Below are 11,302 nucleotides of genomic sequence, written 5' to 3' on the forward strand. Positions count from 1 at the left end.
GTGTTGCAAGCAGCATGCTCAACCAGATGATGTACAGGAGTACAATGATATCATAACAGATATCTGTATGACATTAGGCTGTATCTTTATTACAACCATCATAGTCTTGTTTGTAATTCATCACATTTCTTTTTTTGACAATATGAGGAATATGGGAGTGTGATGTCACAATTTACCCTACATGTTTATGAAAGGGCTAGGCTAATTGTTTTGCCCATTTTGTATTCTTATCTTGTCCACAACATGATACATAAGCATCCAGAAACCTATGCCGAAAAGTAAATTAAAGTGTTTGGCCCATGTTTGTATATGTTCCCTTTCAATACGGTTCACTTCGCATTGCGTCAGTTTGCTGACGCTATGGGGGAAACTCCTGTTTACTCCGTGAATGAAGCCTATTGGTTAACGTCTGTAGAAAATACAGACCAATGACGTTTGAGCCCGCGCGGGGGCGTGGCACACGTCCCTATATAAGCCGGTGAAATACGTCAAGAGCTCATTACTTTTCTCCTTCAGCGCGAACCTTCTCGCTGCTCCGAAGAAGAAGCCCTTACTCGCCGTCGATCCAAGCACTGCAGCGGACTACAACACACCAGCGTGTTCCCCTGCCGCTTTCCGGTGAGCCTAAAAAAGAGTTATCTAAAAGAGCAGAAGCGCGTTGAGATAATGTCGCTTCGGCATTGCGGCTCCTGCCGAGCCCCTTTGCCTGTGGAGGATTTCCACAAGGAGTGCGTCATCTGTCTGGGTCCTGCCCACGCCGAGGCCGTACTCGCTGAGGCGGGCTGCGCCCACTGCGAGCTCCTTCCTATCGCGGTGCTGCGCTCCCGCCTCGAGATCTTTAAACGGAAGGCTTCCCGTGCTCTCCCGCCTAAACAGCAGCGGAGCCGTGAAGCTGGAAGACGCCCTGAGACCGAGTCCACGCCGGCTCATCCCCCGCGTGCTCTGTCTCCCCGCCGTCACCCTGTCACCTTCGCCCATGAGGACCTACGCCCCCTGCCGAGTGCTAGCGGCATGGTTTCCTTTGGGTCCGGTGACAACTTGGAAGTGATGTCATCCTCTGAGGAGTTAGAGGATTGGGCGGCTTCGGATGACGACGCCCACGCAGCCGCCGCTGATGAACCTACCGAGTCGCGTCCTCACGACTCTGAGCTCATCCGCATCTTGACGCAAGCTACGGCGGAGCTCAACATTAAGTGGTCGCCGCCGTCAGAGCCTCAACTCAGCCGGTTGGACGAATGGTTTCTGCAGCCCGGGCGCCGTCAATCGTCCCGCCAACGGCAGGCGCCGTTTTTCCCTGAGGTTCACCAGGAGCTCACCAAATCTTGGCGTGCTCCCCACTCCACCCGAGCTCAGAGCGCCGTCTCCCACGTCCTCTCCGTAGTGGACGGCGCCGATGAACACGGCTACTCCAAGCTGCCGCCGCTCGAGGAAACTGTCGCCGCCAATCTCTGCCCGTCTTCAGCCGGCGGATGGAGGGCTAAGTTGAACCATCCGTCAAAGCCCTGTCGCCTGACATCGACCCTGGCGTCGAAAATCTTACGCCGCCGACGGCCACGCTGCATCCGCTCTCCATACGATGGCGGTGCTGCAGGTATACCAGGCAAAACTCCTCCGTGACATGGACGAGACAGGTCCGGACCCGTCGACCTTTCAGAACCTGCGCAGCGCGACTGATCTGGCCCTTCGCGCCACTAAAGTCGCCACTCAGGCTGTAGGAAGAGCCATGGCCAGCCTGGTTGTTCTGGAGAGACATCTGTGGCTGAACTTGACGGAGATAAAGGACACGGATCGGGTTGCCCTTCTTGACTCGCCCGTGTCACCGTCGGGGCTCTTCGGCTCCGCTGTGGAGGGGTTCACCCAGCGCTTCACTGAGGCACAGAAATCGTCGCAGGCTATGCGGCATTTTCTACCAAAACGATCTGCCTCAGCGTCTGAGACCGGCCGCCCAAAACCGCCGCCAGCTCAGCGCCCTAAGCCAGCACCAGCTCAGCCCCAGCAGAGAGCTGAACCGGAGGTCAAGCGCCAGCGTCCTGCACGACCGGCTGGCCCGCCTCGACGCCGCGGTCCCCGTCCTCGGATTACGCTGGACCCGACGCCGGCGCCGCCTCCCTGAAGAGAGTCTGAGGAGGAAAAGAGGCTCTGGTCCCGCTTCGGCTGGCCCGCCCTCGAAAGTTCTGCGTGTTTCAGTCCCCTCGGGCGCTGGACACACCCTCGCTGTAACAGCGAAACACAAATATTTACCTTTTCACAAAAAGAGCAAATTTCCTCCTCTGTACACACAAACACACACACACGGCTTAACGTCCATAAGCATATCGACGCTCGCCGTCAAATTTCACGTTTGGCAATCCACCCCCGGTATGCCGGGCTGGATTCTAAACGTAATACAACACGGTTATTCACTTCAATTCGCCCGGAGACCACCCCGGTTTCGCGGCGTTCTCTACACCACTGTCCCAGACGATCGTATGCAGATCCTCAGGGAAGAGGTGCGTTCTTTATTACTAAAAGACGCGATAGAGACGGTCCCGGCGGATCAAAGCGAATCAGGCTTTTACAGTCGTTATTTTCTCGTTGCCTCAGACCGATATTGGATCTACGCGTTTTGAATCGCGCTCTTGCCAAACGGCCGTTCAAAATGCTTACAGCCAGACGAATCATGGCGTTAATTCGACCGGGCGATTGGTTCATATCAGTGGATCTGAAAGACGCTTACTTTCACATTCCGATAGCGCCACGTCACAGGCCGTTCCTAAGATTCGCGCTCGACGGGACAGCATACCAGTACAAAGTTCTGCCCTTCGGATTATCTCTGGCACCACGCACATTTACCAAATGTGCGGATGCGGCTCTCGCCCCTCTCAGACAGAGCGGCATCCGCATATTGAATTACCTCGACGATTGGCTTATTCTAGCACAGTCAGAGAGGGAAATTACTGCGCACAAGACCGTTGTACTCCAGCATTTGGAGAATTTGGGGTTCAAAATCAACCTCCAGAAGAGTTTGCTCACCCCCACGCAGCGAATCGCGTTCTTAGGCACGACGCTTGACTCATTAAAGATGCGGGCATGGCTTACACAGGAACGCGCGCTCACGGTCAGACGCGAGGCGGCATCGTTCAAAGCGGGTTCACACCTCCCTCTCAAACGATTCCAAAAAATGCTGGGTCTGATGGCAGCAGCATCCCCACTAATACCGTTGGGAATGCTGTTCATGAGGCCGCTTCAGTTTTGGTTGAAAGCGAAAGTTCCGCCCCGTGCTTGGTTGTCGGGCCGCTTATTAATCAAAATCACGTACAGCTGCGTGAAAGCGCTTTCGATATGGACATCCCCTCACCTTTTCCTCTCGGGCACGGAGCTTGGCTCCGTGAGCAGGAGGAAAGTGGTGACTACGGATGCGTCTGCGACGGGTTGGGGCGCTCACTGCGACGGCGAGCTCGCCTTCGGTGCGTGGAACAACCAGTTGTCTCAGCTACATATGGGTGCAGACATTCTCTCGCGCAACGGTCCGCCGCCGGGAGAATGGAGACTGCATCCTCAGACGGTCGAGAGAATATGGACCGTCTTCGGCCGGGCGGAGATCGATCTGTTTGCGTCAGACGAGAACGCGCATTGCCCGATCTTCTTCTCGAGACACCACGATGCCCTGTCGCAAGCATGGCCGGCGTGTCTTCTGTATGCTTTTCCTCCGGTGGCTCTGTTACCACAGGTCCTTCAGAGGATAAGAGAGACGAAATGCGCGATAATTCTGGTCGCCCCGTTTTGGCACAATCAACCATGGCTCCCCGACCTATGGCAGCTGAAAACATCAGCACCATGGCCAGTACCGCTGAGGAAAGACCTCCTATCTCAGGCGAGAGGGACGATATGGCATCCACAGCCGGAGCTATGGAATCTACACGTTTGGTCTCTGAACGGCAACCATCACGCCTTTCAGGACGAGTGTTAAATACTCTAAATGAAGCTAGGGCCCCATCTACCAGGCGCCTTTACGCTCAAAAGTGGTCTATTTTTTCTGACTGGTGCACGACGAAAGACCTAAACCCAAACACCTGTGAAGTGGAGCATATTCTCTCCTTTCTGCAGGAAATGCTGGACAGCGGTCGCGCGCCCTCGACGCTTAAAGTGTATGTGGCGGCGATAACGGCGAATCACGCCCTTATCGCCGGTCGCACCGTGGGAAAACATGATCTCATCATTAAATTCCTCAGAGGCGCTCGCAGACTAAACCCACCGCGACCTAACACGGTCCCGTCTTGGGATCTGTCCACGGTCCTGAAAGCGCTGCGCGGCCCCCCTTTCGAGCCCCTCGAACAGGCTGACCTGCGCGCTCTCTCGTTTAAAACCGCTCTCCTCCTGGCGTTGGCATCGGTTAAACGAGTGGGCGATTTACACGCGTTTTCAATTGACCCGTCGTGTCTGGAATTCGGTCCTAACGATAGCAAAGTTATCCTTAGACCGAGAGCGGGATACATTCCTAAAGTTTTGACCACGCCATTTAGAGTTCAGGTGGTTTCACTTCTCGCCCTTCCGACGGCGGACGGCGAACAAACCCCGAACACGCTCTGCCCCGTCAGAGCGTTAAGAATATACACGGACCGTTCTGCCTCATACCGCAAGTCAGATCAGCTGTTCGTAAGCTTCGCACAACATTCCTTAGGTATGCCGCTCACTAAACAGAGGCTATCTAAATGGATCGTCGAAGCCATTGCTTTGGCTTACGCCTCCCTGAATGAACATTGTCCAGTTGGTTTAAAAGCTCACTCCACGAGGGGTATGGCTTCATCTTGGGCTTGGTCTACGGGGATTTCTATCGTTGACATTTGTAACGCGGCCGGCTGGTCCTCGCCGTCTACGTTTGTCAGATTTTATAGCCTGGATGTCCCTGCCTTACAAGCACAGGTCTTATCGGCTTAATGATTCACGCGACTGCGTTTCTGTATGCCTTCACGGTGCGTTGCTAGCTCACCGTCATGGCTACCTATTAATAATTCATGCACAGCTCACGGCGCGCTCAGGGAACCCGCCGTCTCGTGCTCTATTGTATATGCATCATGGTGCGTTTAGAAACTTCACTGTATGCGTATTACTGTTTCATATATGGTGCTTACACTTGCGCTCGCTAGAGCTATGTATATGCTGGGTTAGGGCCACATGCAGTGTCTCTCCGGTAAGGGCACCTCAGTCCGTTGTGTATGCACGGCGGGATGGGATTACGTTCCCCCATAGCGTCAGCAAACTGACGCAATGCGAAGTGAACCGTATTGAAAGGGAACGCTTAGGTTACTCACGTAACCCCGGTTCCCTGAAATAACGGGAACGAAGCATTGCGTCGCTGGCCGTGCTACAAACGTCTACGCAGCGAGTGTTATTCGGCTGCGCGCTTCAGTCGAATAATAATGAGCTCTTGACGTATTTCACCGGCTTATATAGGGACGTGTGCCACGCCCCCGCGCGGGCTCAAACGTCATTGGTCTGTATTTTCTACAGACGTTAACCAATAGGCTTCAATCACGGAGTAAACAGGAGTTTCCCCCATAGCGTCAGCAAACTGACGCAATGCTTCGTTCCCGTTATTTCAGGGAACCGGGGTTACGTGAGTAACCTAAGCGTTTTATCTGTAAGTGTGCATTAAAGTCACAGTCGTATATTCTACTCAATAAAAATGGCAGTGTCTGAAATATCCTATACCCTTAAATAGTGCACTATTTGAGGGAACAGTAAAAGTAGTTTCGCTCACTCTAAATAAAGAGTGCTAAATAGCACTAAAAGCTTGTAATCGTAGGGGATCCATTATTAGTGCTATATAGCACCTATAAAAGCACATATGAAGAACCATTAGGGGGTGATATTATACCACTATAGCACCAGATATACACTCACCTTAAGGATTATTAGAAACACCATACTAATACTGTGTTTGACCCCCTGTGTTTGACCCTCTTTCGCCTACAGAACAGCCTCTGCGTGGCATTGATTCAACAAGGTGCTGAAAGCATTCTTTAAAATATGTTGGCCCATACTGATAGTATAGCATCTTGCAGTTGATGGAGATTTGTGGGATGCGCATCCAGGGCACGAAGCTCCCGTTCCACCACATCCCAATGATGCTCTATTAGGTTGAGATCTGGTGACTGTGGGGGCCATTTTAGTACAGTGAACTCATTGTCATGTTCAAGAAACCAATTTGAAATTATTCGAGCTTTGTGACATGGCGATCAGAGGATGGGTACATGGTGGTCATAAAGGAATGGGCATGGTCAGAAACAATGCTCAGGTAGGCCATGACATTTAAACGATGCCCAATTGGCACTAAGGTGCCTAAAGTGTGCCAAAAAACATCCCCCACACCATTACACCACCAGCAGCCTGCACAGTGGTAACAAGGCATGATGGATCCATGTTCTCATTGTGTTTACGCCAAATTCTGACTCTACCATATGAATGTCTCAACAGAAATCGAGACTCATCAGACCAGGCAACAGTCTTCAACTGTCCAATTTTGTGATCTTGTGCAAATTGTAGCATCTTTTTCCTATTTGTAGTGGAGATGAGTGGTACCCGGTGGGGTCTTCTGCTGTTGTAGCCCATCCGCCTCAAGGTTGTGCGTGTTGTTGCTTCAGAAATGCTTTGCTGCGAGTTGTTATTTCAGTCAAAGTTGCTTTGGCCCATTCTCCTCTGACCTCTAGCATCAACAAAACATTTTCGCCCACAGGACTTCCGCATACTGGATGTTGTTTCCTTTTCACACCATTCTTTGTAAACCCTAGAAATGGTTGTGCGTGAAAATCCCAGTTACTAAGCAGGTTGTGAAATACTGAGACCGGCCCGTCTGGCACCAACAACCATGCCACGCTCAAAATTGCTTAAATCACATTATATAGAACAATATGATTCTACACAGGTGCTACATAGGTGCTATATGGCACTTAAAATGGTTCCCCTATTATTACGAGCCAGTGAACCACTTTTAGTGCTATTTAGTACTATTTGTTTTGAGTGCTGCATTACTAAGTTTTTAAAGTGACAGCTGTATATTTAAAAAACAAACAGGGCGTACAAAGGTGTCAAAAATTCATTGGAATAATATGTTAAATTGTTCTCTAATATCTATGTAGAAAGTATGTGACTTTATTAAATTTACATGACAATAGGTACATAATTTCATGATACTGGGTTGGTATGTACGGAGCTTGTATTATTTATCTATGCCTAGGTAAATACAGTTTTACATTCTACGGCACCTTTAAAGCACTGCACCTGTATCTTGATGTTATATTTGTCTGTTTTTCATTTGTTTCTCTGTTCTTATTTTATTACTGGCTTTTACTTGATTATTTACTTGAGAACGTTTTACTATTAATTTAATATTATGCAAGCAGTTATGTTATCCTTAGTGGTCACTTCTGACTGAATCCAATCCTTTATTCCACCAATCTAACTCCTTAGAATAAAATTGTAGTTCGAGTTTTTTTTGTTACTGCCAACACCGCAACACATCCCGGGCATATTGTAAACTTGTTGTGCACCTCCTGGGAGTGTTTCATTGATCTTCCTCTGGTAGTTATGGCCGATGAACATTGACTGAAACGGGGCGTGCATACTGTGACTGGACCATAGACTGTAAAAAAATATGGACGTAGTGTCCGTAAGGTCTTCCTTTGGTTTGTGAAGAGCATTTTTGAAGCTTAAAGTAGGCGTTGCCTGCCATTGCCATCTTGGCCGCACGTCACCACGCATCACTCGCGGATAATGGGTAAAGAGGCGGGACATGAAGTTGAGGTGGCTGATTGCTGAAACCACGCCCCGCCCAGCTCGATTCTACTGATAACAGTGGCTCTTCAACCGTCACTCAAGTGGCCAAGCCCTTAATTATGCAGAAATTTAAGGCTTAATATCATTTTAACGGATGAGTTACAAAAAATTCACCCCAGTTGTCATGAATTATTATATATATATTACTTTTTGCTGTAAAATTGGACATTTTAACATGGGGGTCTATGGGAATTGACTCCCTTTTGGAGCCAGCCTCAAGCGGCCAGTCAATGAATTGCAGTTTAAGTCACTTCTGAATTGGCTTCATAAGAGAGATCAGAAGGTTTTCCCTCAGTTTGGACAGAAAAATGGTTGCAATAAAGTACAATGACATCACATGGTCCTAATGAATAGTGTAGGCCTACTATGGCTGAGTCCCAAATGGCGCACTTCATATGACTTGTTGTGGCCTAATGGCCTCACAATGGCCACCACGTGTGTGTGTCCGTTAAAAAGAATAAAGATTTAGTGTCTGTAACTTAAACACTTAAAAGTTAAAAGATGTTTAAGTTTGTGTTTCTGACTGAAATGATCAAATTCATTGTAAGGTTGATTTGAAAAGATGGATGAAGTTGAAGTGTAATAACTGTTGTTTTATCTTTTAACACCCGCCTTCATACTAACACCAGTGTGTCACAAACTTTGCTAGACACAGTGACAGTATTCAATCTTCAATACGACATCATACAAAAAAGAAAATAACACAGTATTTTGATTGCAATAATAAAAGTTTTTATTATCATTTTAAGGTATATAATTATAAGAAATGTTTTTATTTTTGTGAATTTTTTTGTTGATGCAGAGGAGAAGAAAATTAGGCCTAATGTTTTATGGGGTGATAAATTGTCTACTCATCCATAATCCTCTTGGGTTTGAAGGCGCATATGTAGTTTTTTTGGGTTTTACAAGAGACATCATTCCATTTGCCATCAACTGGAAATATGAGAGAGAGAGAGAAAAGAGAGATTACTGATTATTTTGTTCTGTGCCTAATATAAAATAAAAATTAAAATAAAATTGTGTCAATTTGTTTATGCATTTGTATTTTCTTTAAATATTAATTTGTGACCCGGCTTGTGAAAACCAGCTACGTAAAATAATTTGTTCCCCTCTTACTTTTCCAGTTCATCTCCACGCATTCTTCTATGCTAGAGTAGATGTTGCTGGGCTGACCGGGTACCCAAGCATCATAGTCCCAGTAGGAACCATCCAACCAATGAAATTTACCAGTCTGAAAAAGTGAAAGAAAGATATTATACCGTATGGATCTTTTATAATAAATTAACAGTGATAATAATTTAATACAGCAAATACACCAATCAGCCGTAACATTATGACCACCAGCCTAATATTGTGTAGGGTCCCCCTTTTGCCATCAAAACATCCCTGACCTGTTGAGGCATGGACTTCACTAGACCTTTCTATCAGAATCAGCATTCACTTTTTTAGCAATTTCAGGTACAGTACTCATTTTCTTGCTTCCGATACATCAACTTTGAGGACAAGACTTTGACAAGGGCCGATTTGTGATGGCTAGATAACTGGGTCAGCGCTTTTCCAAAACTGCATCTTTTGTGGGTTGTTCCCGGTCTGCAGTGGTCAGTACCCATCAAAAGTGGTCCAAGGAAGGAAAAGCGATGCGGCCAAGGCTCATTGATGAAGGCTGGACCAACAGATGAGCTACTGTAGCTGAAATTGCTTAAAAAGTGAATGCTGGTTCATGCCTCAATGGATCAGGGCTGTTTTGGTGACAAAGGGGGACCTACACAATATTAGGCATATCATAATGTTATGGTTGATATTTTCTTTCAACTCACTTCTGAACCTTCACACATTTCTGACATTTTTACCTGAAAAAATTCATATGCCCCGATCCAAATGCGCAAGTCATTTGGGTTCATCTTCTTCACAATGGAGAGCAATTCATAATTAGCCCTGGTATTGTGCACTGACACCAGGTGTCCTCTAGGGACTGTTTTTCTACAGCTGTACTGTGTATGAAATGTGTATGTGTAAGAGAAATACTGATGCATTATACAGTATTGAAAACTAAAGTTAAGATAATAAAATAATCATTTGCAGAATAAAAGTGTTACCTCGGCGTCAGTAAAGTTTAGAGGTTTGTTGAAGTATTTGACGCAGTAGTTGTCCACTTTGAACCAATCATTAAAGCCATCCACGTTACATGGGTAAGGTAGACGATGAAACGCTGTGGCATTCACATGGGCTGCAGTATCGCCTAAAAACATAATTACACGTATGACTGGCTTTTGTTTGTAGGGTTCATATCATCACCATGTTTCAATGAATAAATACAAATGAAAAAGTACCTCTCTCCATAGTTAAGCTGTAACCACTGTCCCAAAGAAGTGCCAGCAGCATAAAGCAAACAGATTTTGTTCCTCTTTTATACTGTGAAAGAGAAAATGTAATCATGCTTGCTTTTTGACCAATTAAATCCTTTTTGTATTGCTACTTCTGCTACACCACAGAGTTTGCACTGTTACAGATTTGCTCAATCTTACATCTATAGCAATATTAGAAATTGAAGTAATATCTCTGAGTATGACTACAAATCTACAAATATAGATTGTGTAACATCAAAATAAAATAAATTCTATATTATTTTCTAAATGCAAGGAATATATCTGTCAGAAAATGACTTACCATTGCAACTCTTTCAGGTTTGTCCTCCTTTTCTCTTCCTTACTGTACCATTTGCATTTGTCTCACCTATACCACCCATCTTATACAGTTTATTTATTAACAACTCCTCCCTTTTCTCTGAATCAATCACACTGTCTTTAGGGCATAGACATGTCTTCTCTACAGTCAGGGGCGTCATGCACCAAAAATTTTTTAAGGGGGCACAGTGTGCAGCTCAGCACAGAAATGTTTGCATACACAGACATCAAACGAAATAATATAGAGCTTTCAGTCTTTTCCATGGCACTTACATTTCTAACAATCTGAACACCCCTGCCTTCATGCAAAAACCTCCAAAATAAAAGTGTTGACTAACTTTCATATCAAATACTATTCAATCGGAATAATGACATATTGGTATCATATTTAAATCTGAAACGGCATTGTTTAATTGTGTCATTAAAGGAATATTCCATTTTCTTAAAATAAAAATCCAGATAATTTACTCACCACCATGTCATCCAAAATGTTGATGTCTTTCTTTGTTCAGTCCAGAAGAAATTATTTTTTTTTTGAGAAAAACATTGCAGGATTTTTCTCATTTTAATGGACTTGAATGGACACCACCACTTAACACTTAACTCAACACTTAACAGTTTTTTTCAACGGAGTTTCAATGGACTATAAACGATCCGAAACGAGGCATAAGGGTCTTATCTAGCGAAACGATTGTCTTTTTTGACAATAAAAATAACAAATATACACTTTTAAAGCACAACTTCTCGTCCAGATCCGGTCGTGATGCCGCAGCGTGACCCCACGCAATACGTCATGAAGTCAA

General features: G+C 46.1%; 1 protein-coding gene across 1 annotated transcript; it reads right to left on the minus strand.

Annotated features, from left to right (window-relative positions):
* Positions 1 to 8,524: 8,524 nt before the first annotated feature.
* Positions 8,525 to 10,557, minus strand: LOC135785943 (lectin-like). The gene is made up of 6 exons (XM_065295585.2): positions 10,483 to 10,557; positions 10,146 to 10,227; positions 9,912 to 10,054; positions 9,666 to 9,806; positions 8,932 to 9,046; positions 8,525 to 8,748 (listed from the first exon to the last, which is right to left on the minus strand). The coding sequence occupies exons 1-6, from the start codon at positions 10,483 to 10,485 to the stop codon at positions 8,663 to 8,665; spliced, it is 570 nt and encodes a 189-aa protein (XP_065151657.2). The 5' UTR covers positions 10,486 to 10,557; the 3' UTR covers positions 8,525 to 8,662.
* Positions 10,558 to 11,302: the final 745 nt, after the last annotated feature.

This window comes from Paramisgurnus dabryanus, chromosome 4, assembly GCF_030506205.2.
Source record: "Paramisgurnus dabryanus chromosome 4, PD_genome_1.1, whole genome shotgun sequence".
Classification (NCBI taxonomy): Eukaryota; Metazoa; Chordata; class Actinopteri; order Cypriniformes; family Cobitidae; genus Paramisgurnus; species Paramisgurnus dabryanus.